General features: G+C 38.0%; 1 protein-coding gene across 1 annotated transcript; it reads right to left on the bottom strand.

Moving 5' to 3' along the window:
- Nucleotides 1-359: 359 nt before the first annotated feature.
- Nucleotides 360-15572, bottom strand: LOC109048446 (carbohydrate sulfotransferase 11-like). The gene is made up of 3 exons (XM_042750080.1): nt 15056-15572; nt 4510-4592; nt 360-3505 (listed from the first exon to the last, which is right to left on the bottom strand). Exons 1-3 carry the CDS (start codon nt 15147-15149, stop codon nt 2660-2662), a joined length of 1023 nt encoding a protein of 340 aa, XP_042606014.1. The 5' UTR covers nt 15150-15572; the 3' UTR covers nt 360-2659.
- Between the last annotated feature and the right edge of the window lie 803 nt (nt 15573-16375).

Genomic DNA, 16375 nt, shown 5'->3' with positions numbered 1-16375 from the left:
ACTGTCAGTTTACCCAATTGTATTTTGGCACCCCGGGTTGCCAGTTGGTCTAAAAAACACAGCGTATTTCATTCATCGTCAGGTGCGCTCGTTCCTGTTGGTGTCGTCAATCTGGCAACCTGCCTGTGTCAAGTCTGAGGAGAGGGGGCCGGGTGAAAAAAACCCTCTCCAATATTTTGAATTTGGACTGCAATACCTAGTTCAACCACTCAGTGTCAATCCTACATACATCACCTTTAAAGTATAACTTCAGGGGCAAGTTACAAATTTGTATGTGCCATGTATTGAATTTGAAGTTTACAAGATTTAAGACCTTGAAGAATTCTGCGATGTTTGTTTGATTTTTTTTTTTTTTTTTGGGTCAAATATTGTTTTTGAATATATGATTTGGGATTGATTTCAAAGAAAATAGGAAAGTCTCAGAACTTTGAAGATCATTCCTTTGCTGTTTTAGTAACTACATACAAGGTCATAATTGCTGCTAGATATTTTTACTGGATACTGTCTCATATACAGAGGGTCTAACGTACCTCTCAGTTTGTAATGTTTTTTGCACCCAAATTTTTTTTTCTTTTTTTTTTCTCAGAATACCACACTTTGGAAAAAGGCAAAATCTTATGATGAATGTAATTGTTTGTTCACTTGAATGGATTGACAGTTATATTGTTCATGTGGCAGTTTTATTCAACACATTTTTAATATATTCACTCTGAATTATAATTAACCTTAATCATATGATTTGTTAATCAGTTGAGTGTTGTGGTCCCTAAAAGTAAAAAAAAAAAAAAAAAAACTTTTTCCAGAGAGCAAAGTTTCAATGTCGTACCAGAGGCAGTTTGCCTTTATAATTAAATGTTAACAAAAAGACAAAAAGGAAAGCACATGAAATAATCACGGTTGATTGATGTATTCCCTGTTGTCCACAGAAAAAAAAAAATCGAAAAATTTATTTACCCTTCAAAGCAAGATTCCATATGCTCTAGTGCACATTGACATTCACAGTTTTGCAGCACATGTATGCCCACAAGCTTTCAAAACAGGTGCAAACTGTTAGTTACATCACAAATGGCACATACTGTTGCCACACTCTCAACAGCTCAGCTCATACAGTGAAAGGCTTTAAATTCCCACACTCACATTTCTCATATGAATCCTCTAACAACACATTCATAATTTGACATCCGTATAATGACATTATGACAGGATAAAAGCACTGGGACTCCTGTAACCTCCAAACCAAGACATGACGTTCCTCTTCAAATTATCAAATATATTGCCCATTGAAATGTATTATAAACCCTAGACTTATAGATGACTCCCTTTGTCCTTACAAAAGGCTGTAATATTCCAGCTCAAAATTGAAAAAGAGCCTAACTAGCTAAATAGAAAATATTTTCCAACAAAACATTTCCAAGAGCAATCTTGGAAGGTTTGTTATGCAATGTGGCACACAAGGTACCCACTGTGCACCAGGACATGTCTGCCTTTCAGCCAGATATTAGTCAGACTCCTTCTTCTCACCCTTTCTCCAAAGATTTCATCATCATTTCAACCATAAAAATGATTCATTAGCCTTTTTCGCAGACAAGAAATACCTAAATTATTCAGGGTCATTTCAACCAAGTGCTAATGACCCAAAAGAACAGTCGTGAAAACTAATAAGACGTTAAACTGTACTGTCAGGGATTGATTTTCTCTCACTTTAAGAGTTCTAAGGGATGGATAATCCTCTAAACACATACTGGTACCTCTCTAAAAACCTTTATTGCACTTCAACCCTTATTATAAATTCACAAGATGAGTGTTTCCTCCCAGGATCATGCTGATGTTTGACCTGCAATGCCCTGCATCCATTGCTTAACAAGAGTTGCACTGATGAGCGTCTACCTTTCCCCAACCACAGTTATGCACTGTTTACCCAACCCGTTGCATGCTAAATAAAGGGGTGACTCTGAGAACACCATTTCTTTCCAGAGTAGCTAAACCGGCCAAGTTAGACAGCCTTGTCCAGTTTGTGAATGCAGAAGTCTAAATTCATCCCTTACTCTTGTCTCCTTCCAACATGTTACCATCTGTCTGCTTGAAACAGCTGACAGTTTGTGACTTGGGAACTACCTTTGTGATTGGGCGTAAGGTTAAGGTCTGAAATCATATCCAGGGAATGTTAAAAAGGAGGCTTTGAGATCAGCTTCAAGGAATCTCTTCGAGATTAACATCAAGGCTTTGCTGGTTCCAGTTCAAGAGCAAAATCCACAATAAATATGCTACGTAAATAATACCATAAATATCCTTTTGGGTGGTGAAGATTAAAGGAGATGAAACATTCATAGCATTTGTCTGTTGATGAAGAATCCTGCTTCACTTATCAACATCCAGAAGGACAAAGGCACATACTTGGAGCTTGGTCGCAAGTTACCAAAGCCAAATGAATTATAGACAGTATTTTGTGAACTTTCAGGATGGGATGAAACACCCCAGCCAGCACTAATTGGTTCACAATTCTGAATTTCGCCTAAAGGGAGCGAAGGCGATGCCATATCCAAGGCGCATCCTCTACAGGTTCCCTCAGGTAATTCACTCGAATCCAGACAAAAGAGTGAAAGTTTAAGCATCAGTGCCCACAAGACTCTTCATGGATCAGTTGAAACTTGCTGAAACCTCATCTCAACTTCAAGTATGCCGGCACAGAGTAGTTAAAAAGCAAGAAGTCCATTCGGTAAAGGTTGAAGAGTTTCTTCTGGTAAAACGGACTGATGTTGTCAAAGAACTTGGCGGCCAGGTCACCTGTGGTCCTGGTACTTTTGGACGTGGCCGGGAATTTGACCTCTCCTTCGGCACCTGCTAACTTCAGGATGTAGCGCGAATCTTGGGCAAGAGTCTCGTACTTGCCCACTACGTCATAATGGATCAAGCAAGGGTGGCAAAGCGAGTGAACCCTTTCCCAGTGCTCATTGAACGGTTCCTCTTTCTGAGTCTGGGGGTCTACTAAATAATACACAAATTCCTCAAAGGAGACATCGTTGCCTTTTTTCAGTGCTTCAGCCTGGGGGTCCGCACGATGCCTCCGGATGATTTTGGTCCCGTAGCGTTTATGGAAGGCCGTGTTGTAGCTACGGGTAAACTTGTTGCGATATGCCGAGACAAGTCTTTCGAAGGGTTCGCGCACAAAGACGAACTTCAGATATGTGCGTAGGCGCTTGTTGATCTCAGCCGTGGTGTACTCCGAGAGCGAACGCAGGTTGCCTGCAACGTGAGCCTCATTGGCCGGAATAGCCAGTGGTTCGCGATAGCGCCCTTCTCCTGTTAGCACCATCATCACACGTTTCCAGTTTGTACATGCCACTTTGGGGACATAGCAATACAATAACTTGTGTTTATCGTCCACTATGAGGTGGCGAAGGTCCTCCGGGCCGAGTACGCGTCTTTTGTGGGTGTGGGAGTGACAGGTTTCCTCCAAGAGTCCCCTTCGACCCTGCAGAGTGGCATGCACTGCAGACTGCTCCAGCTGGAAGACAGGAAGGAATGGTATAAGAGGAAATGAAATGAAAAAAAGTCACATGGGTTCAGAACAGAATTTCATTTTTGAGTTAAATATTGCTTTAAAACTGAAGACTTTTTTTCTGAAACCGAATGTAGGATTTCTTAACAGTGCAGTTATGGGAACCACAGATTGCACTACATGCGAAGACATGTATTTGGGTGACTTTATGTGATATGACAGTTGCGGTTTGAGGGAAGTTCTTGTGAAACCATGAAGCACATAATGGTTATGGGATGGCAACGGTTTTGCCTGGGGGATGAGCCACAGATGGGTTTAATAACAGCGAGAATATAATAGAATTTGATGAGCTGGTAGTGTTTAAACTGGAAAGATTTTACCTAGACATTATACTCAGACCTTTAAAGGGATAGTTCAACCCAAAAATGAAAAAACTGGCAACATATTCACATCATGTCATGCTAAACCCATACAACTCACTTTTGTCTGTAAAACAGAAGAGCATCCTGCTGTTTGCTTCCATTAAACAGTGAACAGATTCTGTAAATCTCCAAGACTATTGTATGGCTTTAAAGTTAAGTGGATTACTCTTAATATACTATGTTTGCCTATTTTGACAGACCCAGTTATCTTTTACTTTTATTACATGAAAAGAGAAGCCATGATTATCCTCTTTCCAACAGAAGAAAGTCAGTCATACAAATCTGGAAAAACATGAGCAGTCTAAAACATTTTATTTTGAATTATGTTAAGTATTACCCTGGCACAGTTGTGATGCACATAATTTCATTTTGTCAGATGGTTTGCGTCTGTCTTTATGAGATTCTGATTGTGTAAAAATAAGGTGTTGGGGGTAATTGAATTGAGCCACTCCAGGAATGTGAGGTTTAGTAGTTCCACTTTCACTGCTGTTAAAATCTGTCCCTTGAACACCAGGGGCCTGAAAAAAGCACTCTGTCCTCAGTTAATCAGAACCCCACCACCACCAATTTCATTGCTGAAATACATACCTGGTCATTTTCTTGTAACGTCTGCAAAGGACTTCTTCCCGATTTAACTGAGAGACTGTTCTGGCCCGAAATCTGTTCAGAAGCTACAAGCACACAACAAATGCAAAAGATGAGAAATGGCAACAGAAAGATAATGGCTCCAAAAGCAAAACATTTAGACATTTATTAAACATTTGTTTCTTAAACATTGGTTAATTTTATTGCTATTACATATGGTCATTGCATGTAAGAACAAGCCTCTAACCCTTAAGCTTTAAACTTCGGTGTGCATCTTGCATTGAGAGCTGTACTAGTAATTTATGCTTAACATCTTTTTAACCGTACATAGAGTGCATTAGCTTATATCAGGGGTAGGCAACGTCGGTCCTGGAGTGCCGATGTCCTGCAGAGTTTAGCTCCAACCATGAAAAATAGCCTCACTTGTCTGTAGTCTTAGTAATCCTGAAGACCTTGATTAGCTTGTTCAGGTGTGTTTGATTAGGGTTAGAGCTAAACTCTGCAGGACAGCGGCACTCCAGGAATGACGTTGCCTATCCCTGGCTTATATTAAAGAAACTTATATTGACCAGAATATCATAGAGACTCAAAGTTGGGGTCTTTTGATGTGGGCTAAAGAAACCACCCAGAACACCCTAGAAACCACATAGCACTGCCTTGGCAACCACTCACAACATCCCAGCATTGTGACAGCAAGTTCTGCATGTTCAATCACCACTCGAATTTTCCTCTGAAAGAGCTTCTTTGGGGGGAAAAAAACTCTTGACCTTGTGTGTAGAGAGCAGAGATCAAAGCACTTTGTCTGAATGATCACGTTATTGAGCTATAAAAGATTAGAGCTGTTAATTCTCAGCATATGGGGACCAGCAGGGTTCAGGCTGGTCCACAATTACTGCCTTCTCAGACTCCTGCACCTAGCTGATTGGCCATAAATTTCTTCGTTTACATTTGCATTCTCTATAGGAACAGTCTGTTCTCTTCAGTCTAAGCCACTTCCCCCATTACCCCCCTTCTCACCCACTCTCTCTCTCTTTCACACACACACACAGACACAGACACACACACACACACACACACACACACACACACACACACACACACACACACACACACACACTCCTTCAGTCTGTGTTGGGGCCCTTGCTGCTAACATAAGTGATTGGTTTTGCACATGTGCCAGCTAAGTCAAAGGGATCCCTTAAATGCTTAGAAAGGGAGCGCAAGCTAGCAAGTCTGGACACTGAGAGAGTGGAGGAGTAAGCAATCATGGCAAAAAGAGAAAAGGCACTTTCCGTTAATAGCTTCTAAAAATAAAAACCCAAAATGTTCTTTTTCAGTAAATGGTCAGTGAAAGGAGGTGCTTTACCCTCAAAAATGCTGATCATCAAACTCAGAAGGATAAACTAGAAGCGTTTAAGATTTGGGGGAACCTTTTTGTCTTTTTATATAAATAAAAAACAAAAAAACATCAATTAAATTTAAAAATGATGCTAAAATCAGATAATTTATAAACAATATCTAATGTAAAAAAACCCCTCAAACTTCCGTCAATTTGTACCATATCTGTGGAAAGTGTCAAAAAACCTAGTAGAAAAATATGGATTATAAGAGGATCAAATGGAAAATGGAAGGGAAGAAGAACATGAAATAACATGGAAGGAGCAGAAAGAAGGAAACGGGGAGGGGGTTGAGTACATATACAGACCAAAATTTGTGCTATGAAACCAGGCGCTGATGGCTTTCCCAGCCTTTACATACACTCATTATTCAACTGGACAGATGCATAAATGAAATGAATATAAAACTATAAATAAGCCACCACAATATGTAAATTAATAACTTCTCCAGTGAAAATTAAGTCTAAATGTGCTTATTTTTCTTTTGTTTTTTGAGCTTATTACTGTATTACAGTTACAGTAAAGAGTGACAGTGCTTTTGCACAATGAAGTCTATACTAAGAATGTGCATACCTAAGTTTTCAAAAACAGCCAGAGCATGATAACAAGTACTCTAAACAACTAGTAGAATCTGAACGGCTAGTTCACTTATCAGCCCTGTATAATAAATAAGCTGCAAAATTAAGGCATGTGAATATTAATTAATTCAGACATGAAGATGTTGCTTGGTAACCTTCCGGGAGCATCTAGTCATAAAACTTAATTAATATTCATGATTGCTTAATTCGCCAGATGATTAGCACCCACTCAACAATGTCTGCCTTTCAGCCAATACATTAGACCAGCTCAGTGAATGAAAAAAAAGTCTTGAGCTGTGCTGCTCACATACGCTTCAATGTGAAATATTTGATGTAAAATATGCTCCTGTTTGTTGTAAAAACTCATATTTATGACCCAGTGAAGTAGGTTTCCTCACAACAGACAATTCAGTTGACAAATGTTAGTGTACAAAGTCATAAAAAAGGAAATATTTAGTGTTACCAAACACCATAATCTGATGTCTGTGCCAAGAACAAACATATCAGAGCTGCCATCGCAAAATTATGTCTTTTCACAATATACTCCTAATCATAATCAACAGATGAGAATAATTTTTTAAAAGGAAGTGTATGCAAGAGGTTGTAAGGAACTGTCTGATTCACAACCACAGAATGACGTGCAAGCTAACTTCCTCTTTTGACTTTTTTTTTTTTTTTTTTTAACAGGAACATAGTAACTTACAGAGAATTGCTAGAAGAAAAAGACAAAATTGAAATTAAAAAATGACTAGAAACAACACAGAAATACTAAATGAGTTCTTCAAAACAACCCTAAGCTACTTGCTAGACAAAAAGCACTAAACAGCTTCCAAAGGTGGGCAACAATGAGGTCTCTTTTTAACCTTGTTAGTATGCACTATGAGTGAGGTTCCACAAGTCAACCGAGGCCAGGCGGCGACAACAAAGGTTGTTTGCTGGAATGCTACACAGGCTTGTGGCCATTTATGTTGGCCTGTGAGGGTTTATAGAGGACAACACACAAATCAGCAGGCTTTTATCAAAAGTTCGCTAGGTAATGGGCAGGAAGCCCTCCTGCGGTACTGCAACTGCTCCCTTACTAATCTAATTCTGCTCGACCTCGTGTGGAGAGAGTTTTTTGTTCTGTGTGGTGACTTAAGTTTTTGTTTTAGTCCCGAAATCGAATGATTTATCTTCTCAATTGTCTTCACAGCTGGTGCTCTCACCCCTATAGTCTAAATATAATTAGACTGCGGTACATTAAAACACATTCAAATGACCTTGAGGATCATGTTACTCTGGTTGACACAACAGTGGAAACATAAGAGCTCGTGCTTCCTGGATGCTGTGATGTCAGGAAGCATCATATACGTGTCATGAAACCTATCAGAATTAGAAGTGAAACTAGTCTGGTGATGAAATCAGAACGTTTCACATGTTGTTCTTATTCATGCAAAATGTTCATTAAAACCATTTGCCACAAGTCTTGACTCATGCATGTTTTCCCAGAAACTGCTACTTGAAAAACACGATTAAGATTCAGGCTATGATACCACAGAAACGTATGAACTGACTTACCGTAACTTCTAGTTTGTCAGCATCCTCTTTTGTACCTTGTAGAGTTTTGTATAACATTGTAGCTCAACGGTGGCAATTTTTTCATGACCATTCAAAAAGTTTGGGGTCATTAAGATTTTTTTGTCTCTTATGCTCATCAGTACTGCATTTATTTGATCAAAAATACAGTAATAACAGTAATATTGTATTTTTCTTTTTTACAATGTAAAGTAAAAATGTTTTTTTTTTACTTTCACTGATTTCTATTTCTATTTTATATATATATCTTAACTATATATTTATTTTAATTTATTTCTGTAACGACAAGATTGAATTTTCAGCAGCCATTACTCCGGTCTTCAGTATCACAATGATTATTCAGAAATCATCCTAATTTTCAGATTTGCTGCTCAAGAAACCTTACTTATTATTAAAGTATTGAAAACATTTGTTCTGCTTAACATTATTGTTATATACATTTCAGGATCTTTGATGAAGCATTTATTTGAACCTGAATTTTTTGCAACAATGTAAAAATTTTTACAGTCACTAGATCAATTTAATGCATCCTTGCTTAATAAAAGTTCATTAAAAAAATCATACTGAGACCAAACTTTTAAATTATGAGGATTAATATATAATGTAGAACATAGCATTTATTTTCATTTCTGTGAAACCTTGAATGTTAAATTATGGTGGATGTTCTATATATAAGCACCCCATAATTCTAGGAGCTTCAAAATTGAGGCAGTAATGAAATGTTAAGCTATGAAATAAGAACGAACATGATTGAGAATTACTGATTTGATCAAATTACAGTGCAAAATTATTAAAATGCTTAGGCTGAAATTCTAATGAATACCTACTGAGACCTGTTTATGTAAAAAGGAGTTTTATTTGCCATAAAGTGTTCTTAGGGCAGTGGGGAATAGTTTTCTAACTAAAGCAATCATTTTCCTTTCTGCCCCAAGCACACTAAGTAGAACTCCAATGTGTGCCTTAATATGGCATAAAGCAAAATCCATTATCAAGTATGAAATGTGCTTAATCAGAGATTTGGATAGAATTATGTCCACTCAAAGTGGCACAGTGCATCCTGCTGTACAGTATTCCATTCATAGCATGAGCTTTACCCGATAACTATAGATGAAATTGAGAAGAGGGAAAGAGATGCATATGATATGAAAAGGTGAAGAAAGACTGTGCTTCTATCTTTCTCTTCAGAGCCTCAGTGTGAGGGTGTCACTCTATCCCTGACTAACATAGAGCCATAACTGTTCATTCCAAATCCCAAAATTCCGTTTAAGGCTGGAAATTTCCCCTTATTTATTATGTCCTTCTCTCTTTCCCAGTCCTGAAGCATGAACAAATTAAGAGAACAAAAGAGAAGATACAACAAACTTGCGTCTCTCAAGCTGTTCTACATCAAGAAACTGCCTTCTATCCAAACGATTGCCAGTGTTTGGCAATCAAACAATCTGTTCATGTCCTTTGCGTGATTTGTTTATTCTATCCAAATCTCTGACAGCTTAAAATCCATCTCCAGTCTCAGCTGTCTGAAAGGAAGAGCAAAGGATCAGGAGGGCTGGCGGGATGCTGACCAATGCCCCAGCAGCATGTTAAATCAAAAGCATCTTGTGCGCAGTTCCTCATAAAATATAAAACAGGTCTACTGGGAAACTTGGCCCCGTAGAGCAGAACGACTCCCAGAGTTATGTCATTTTATGGGTAATGTAATGCTTAGACAAACCAACGATGGCTGATGACGCTATACCAAACACATGTGCCTGAAGGATCCTGTCAGAAAGTGGTTTTTAAACTGTTGCAAGTTTATTTATCTGTACAAGACAGCATCAAAACCATGCTTTTCAAATCAAACATTAAAGGGACAGATCATTGAAAAATTAAACTTCTGTCATCATTTACTCATCCTTATGTCATTTCAAACCTGAATGACTTTCTTTCTTCTGCAGAACACAAAATAGATATTTTTTTAAAAAGTATTTTTGCCCGTAGCCAGCAGAGTCCAAAAACCATTCTTCAAAATTTCTTCTTTTGTGTTTTTGCTGAAGAAACCAAGTCATACAGGTTTAGAAACAACATGAGGATGAGTAAAAGATGTCATACTTTTCAGTTTTGGCTAAACTATCCATTTAAATTGGTTGTTAAATGCAGGTTTTTATGTCTAAATTCTCAGATTGTAGTGTCCTAGGTGGTTTATCCCAAAATCGATAAGGCTGACTCCAACCTGTGCGAGCATAACCACTTTAATTTTCTACAACTAGAGCTTAAAATGTGTAAAAGTCACATAAACAATTTGGGAAACAATTTAGGCTGCATTACTGGAAAAAGTAAAAATCCAAAATACAATCTGACCTTCAATCACTTCATAATGTGCCTCAATTTTCAAGGATAAAAGAGAGTTTTGCTTCTAGGCCTCTGGAATAATGAACTTCATAAACTTTTCCAACAGGGTCACATATGCGCATCGGACGTTTGCTTGATGGTAAAGGGTGAGCTCATGTTTTACAGCCATGCGGTGTAAATGCTTCGGAACAAATTATCCGTGAAGAAATGAACACTGTATCCCTCTATAATTAGTTTACTAGTTGGACAACTAGTTGACTATTTCCCATCTCATTGCTGCTATAAGCAATTGTGAAAATCAACATCAAGAATACCTAAAACTACTTTAAAAATACCCTTAAATATGCAGTTTTACCAGAACGAATTGTGAGGGAGCTGAGTAAAATGCTCAACTGAGATTAATCAGACTGTCTATGTCAAAGTAAACAAGCGAAAAGAAGTATGAAGTGTGCAGGCGAAGACAGCAACGCTGCCTCTGTAAACACGAACAGGAGAAACTGATGGTGGTCAGATAAGCAATGAAACTGCTACACATTCAGCAGACACAGTATTATCAGATGAGAACAAGAAGTCCACTTTGGGACTTTAAAAGGATAGAGACATTGTCTTACTTTCAAATTGCTCACATTGGGTGTGATGGAGCCAAGGTCAAAGAAATGACCCTCACTTACTGGAAATGTTAAAAGGTCTTTTAATAAAAGCTCACCCACAGTCCAGCTGAGTATTCGATCTGTGCTCTGACTCACAGTCACTTACTGCACAGAAAGGGAAGCATATGTTTCTCATGGACAAACCACTAAACTTTCATTAGCTGTACCTCACTGGTTGCCTTTTGGCTAGACAATTTTTCTTGATGTTGGCTTCAGGTAAAAAGCATATCAGTAGAAGAATGAGGGGAAATTCGATAATTGATAATTAAACAACTTTCCTGTTGCGAACTTGATCACAGGATAAATGTGCCAACACATGAGGATGGTTATCATGTGGTTTTGTGAAGAAACATACATAAACACAAAAGCCATTTTAAGGTAATTACTGATAGCTGCTGCAAGTTTTAGGCCAAGACACCTAGAGAGCACTGCTTTTAAGATCACTTGTATCAGCTCTTTTTATTGGAACCACTTTTTAGAACAAAGAGGACACAGTGGAATACAGCATAGCCAAACTTCCTGTCAAGTGTGACCGTGTGACCATTGAAGGGGTGTGGCACGGCAAACAACTGTCTATGAGCCAAAAATAAAAGCGTTAAGCAAATAATCTACAGTATGAAAATGTAAGCCTACAATCAGTTTAATCACGTTCAAGACTACATATAAAGGCTTCCCAGTTTAGAATGACTTGCCTTGATTCATCAACATTAGGATGAGATTAAAGAAATATTTCACCTGAAAATGAACATTTTGTCATCATTTACTCATAATCTAGTTGTTCTAAACCTATATGAGTTTCTTTCTTCAGTTGAACATAAAATAAGTTATTTTGAAGAATACTGATAACCAAACAGTTGACTGTAGTCGTTTCTATGCTATGGGAGAAAAAAAAATGCTATGGAAGTCAAGGGCGCCAAATGTTTGGTTACCCACATTCTTCAAAATATCTCCAGAAGAAAGAAACTTGTACAAGTTTGGAACAAGTGAAGGGTGAACGATGACAAAAACAATTGTATGTGTATAAACATGCAAATCCAGTGAAAATTTTCTTTAAGCACCTAATTTGTATGCAGTTATTTGTGAATGAGGCCCACCGAGAGTAGTGTTGTGATCTACAAACACCTGTTAAGGAAAGACAAATGAAGGATCACATGATGTTCTTTTACCATAGATGAGCTATTTGCCTCTGGCAGAAGGTCAGATTGTGAACTATTATTGAGCAGCATGTACCATAAAGCTGTTATACTCCTTTTTAACAAGCCTAGGCAAGAACAGTTCAATGGGGCCAAATCTAGTGGATTATTCATTTAATTTGGTGGGGGGGGGGGGGTCTTCCTACATTGACGCCAGGTTTGCTATCTTAGCTGTATAATATAATTTTCACCAAAAGACTCAAGAAATAAACATTTGCTGTTACTACCAGGTTATCTTTATTTGTTCAAAAGTTTCTTATCTATAATTCACAGGAAACTAACCATAATCTACATATCTTTTGTGGTAGCATACTTCACTACCCCATGTTGCTTCTGATCTTATCCAAGTGGTTTCCATACTCGTAAATTACAGTCACAGCAGAGGTTAACCTCCGTAAACTGTCATGAATCGAATTAATCTTTGGTTGAAAAATCTCACATGGTCATATGAGGCCTTTCCCAAAACGCTGAGGAAAGTCAAAGCCACTGACCTTTAATTCCCCCTTCTTCTCTAATCTCACGCTATCCTTCTTCAAGGTGATCCGTTCCTCTCCGAGGCATCAAGGGAAAGGTTTAAAAGGTTTTGGAATGCCCCAGAGTCTCCCAGTGGGGGCTTTCCAAACATTCCAGGGGCAGTTTTTCTCTCTGTCTGCTTTGTTTCAAAAGCCATTTTTTGTTCGCTGTTCTAAACAGGCTGAAGTCTACACGTGTGCACTCTAAAGAGTTTGATGTCCTTTTTAGTATGTCAGAGGAACTGCTTTAATGTGGCATGCATGTCTGTGTTATCTAAACTTTAACTACCTAAGCTCGTCAGTTGGAAGTGATGACAATGCACTAAATCATTGCCATTGGCAATTGACGTAGAAAAGACGTTGGTTTGACGTCAAAAAACAGATCAAATATGCAAATCAAACTGAGGTCAGAAACTTGAAATGACACTGATTTGAGGTAAATTGAACATAAAACAATCTCAGTGTGGGATTAATTTTCTATTTTCACTCAATTACCACTGGAAGAAATTGCCGTCCTAACTGAATTTAAAATTATGTTAAAGCATCTTGATCATGTCTTGACTAATATCTGCCCACTGGGTTTTTCAGGGGATTTTAATCTGACAGTCATTGCTTCAGGCATGGTTTACATCTGGTATCAAGATGCTTTTCATTGACCACAAGTGGACAATGTTAAATACAGGCATGATTGTTTTGAGCTTGTCCATTTTCACTTCCAGAGGTAGTGAAATAGGCATTTGATCTCTTGTAGTGTATACCTAAAATGTGAGCGTTATGGGACATGCTTTTGAGCAAGCACACCAAAACAATCGATTTCAACTAAGCTATGTTGTGCCACACACAGATTATGATTGAAATTGCTGTTACCATTAATATCCTTTCCATTTACTTCCATTTCCTGCTCGCTCATAAACAGCATAATGGCTTGAGTCATCATATTCATCCTCCTGACTGGCAAGTGTGCCAAAATAAGATGTGAGGAAATCTGAACACAAGTGGTCACAGGAGATGCATTTAAAAATGCATGCTAAAACCAGGTGTAATCGGTGCTGTGTCTCAGCTCATAATGTGATCAGACCACTTAAAATGTATCTAAAAACCAGGTGCAAACAAGGCCAAAGGTCTCACAGGGTTAGAGGTCACTTTAAGTCTTTCAACACAGATTAGAACAGTAATTGTTAACCAGTGAAAAATGGGAAATCTTAGCTAATAGGATAATTAATGGATCAGCCTGTTTGGGATTAAAACCAACAACCTTTTGGCTATCAACCGAGATTTAATGTACAGTGATATTTATTTACTCTAACAGACAAAAGCAAAATAGCATGACCATTCCTTGATGGCAATGACCCAAAACATTTAGGATGTCCAGACCTGGGAGGAGCTATGGGTTAAAATGCACTTGCATCATCATTGCCAACAGTTAAGGTTTAAAAAGTTAAATGTCATCAATCCAAGACCGAATTTAGGATGTGGTCATGACCTGTTGCAAGAAGACTGATTTGTAACCTACATTTGGCGGGTGAAACATGTTATCTAACTTCCTTTTTCCATCGATTAAAAGAATTAGCTGTACACCAATAAGTTTACAGCCGAATATGCTCTGAGCTCACAGCCCAAACTTCATTTAAGTAGATACATGGATGTGGCCAACACAATCTTATGGCAATTTGTAACTATTTTACATTTTAGCAAATTAGTGATAAATTTGTATATTTTTGCAGGAATCACATACATAATTGGCTCCTTGTCACAGTTACGTTTTCTCATTTGATCAGGTTGGATGTTGCATATTCAGTACTCTAAAAAACCTACATGTAGGCTACATAAATATGATAATTTTATTAACCTAAGCTTTTCTATTAATTTTATTGTAATTAATGTATCCAGTTCATTCGTTGACTGGACCCAGAAATAAAAACATACCCAGCAGACATATGACCGACCTTCAATGTTGAAATATGGCTGAAATAAGATCGGTTCTTGTTTTAACACTGATACAACATTTAATGCTGAACGGTTGAAATACATTTACAGTGAATAGTACTTAATGTCTCCAGTAAAAACATTTCTACATAGGCTATCTAAAACGAAACTATTATAGTGTATTGACAAAACTGTTATACAAGCTAATGACTAAAACAGTTGACATCTGATCATACGAATCAAACGGGTTGATGGTTCAGTGAGAGTGATTATTCCAGAACCGTAGATTCGGTCCAATTTGCGAAAATGATCCAGTTCATTCAAAAGATCCGACTCAAAAGAACAGATCCTTCACGAATCAAACATCGCTACTTTATTAGTAAGACTCACCTGATCTTGAATTGTTCTGGAAGTATAATATAAGAATGAAAAACGATCCGACGCATGTCGCCAGAAACATCCGACCTACTTTGGGCTTTATCATTCTGATACTCCTCTAACGGACGGTGCCTGACTCTCGCCCGGCGAAGGAGGTCCGAGAAGGGCTGTAGCCGCCAAAGAACAATCCTAAAAGCGTCTGTCCAACGGGTTCCTCATTTTACAAAGAAACACAAAAAGAGTCCAAAAAACAACTCGGTGTAAACTAATTCCGATACACGCTTTACCCAAAGCAGCCCGCTTGTCTACCCGTTAACACACCCCTTTATAGTTGGGTGTTACACGAACCATTCACCCAGAAAAACTTAATAGGTTCAACTCTGTTTCAGCGAGCCTTCGCTTTCCAAGCGGTCGCGTCAATTAAGCAAAAAATCCATTGATCACCTACATGTCTTCGCTACGTCACACGCTACTGTTGTCAGTTGAACACTCAACTTCCCCTAAACATGGAGGGCATTGTATCAAACTTTTGTGCATGACGTCACGGCCACCAGCGTCTTGCTGAGTGCCCAGGGGCCCCTGGATGTGACGCAACAACTGGAACCCCTCTAGAGTGCGAACGTAAAACTCGAGCGTTTTCTAACGTTACTGAATAAAAGTAAAGAGACTTAGACTTAAAGCACATTAATAATTCGCTTTCGTGTCTTTAAATAAGTAATATCTCATCCAAGCAATTTTTTCATCTTAATTCTTTTTAAAATTTAATTTTTTTCCGTGTGATAAACATACACACTTTTATGAACGTGTCTAATTCTATAATACTATACAATACTATATGTGTCAGAAGTAATTTATGTATAAATATTGCATGTTTAGTGACATCTGGTGGAAAATACAGGAACATTCTGACTGACTGTTTCACTCATCTCTGAACCAGGCATCTGGTTCTCTTTCATAAATAAAGAGACACGTTGTATAAATTTGAGTGTTGCATTTTAAGTCTATTAATGCATTTACATAATATACTTTATGTTTACTTTATTAATGAAGGCTAATTCAAACTTGTGGATTAATTTTGAACTAATAACTATGGGAGGGACTATACAAATTGTAGCTAATCTTCTTGAGTCAATGTAAAATTGTATTTTAACACTTGTGCATGCTTGCTCTAAACTGAAGGATGTAATGTTTTTAAGTTCATCTGAGGTCTACAGCAGAGCGGTGAGTGTGAATTCTCTTGAGGTTGTGGTGAATTGGCCTTGCACAGCCTAAGCACAGCTCACAATTACTGAAAACTGTACAGTCAGCATAGAATTGTTTCTATTATAAGTT

This window comes from Cyprinus carpio, chromosome B23 (assembly GCF_018340385.1).
Source record: "Cyprinus carpio isolate SPL01 chromosome B23, ASM1834038v1, whole genome shotgun sequence".
Taxonomy (NCBI): Eukaryota; Metazoa; Chordata; class Actinopteri; order Cypriniformes; family Cyprinidae; genus Cyprinus; species Cyprinus carpio.
This window is presented reverse-complemented; position numbering and strand designations above follow the sequence as displayed.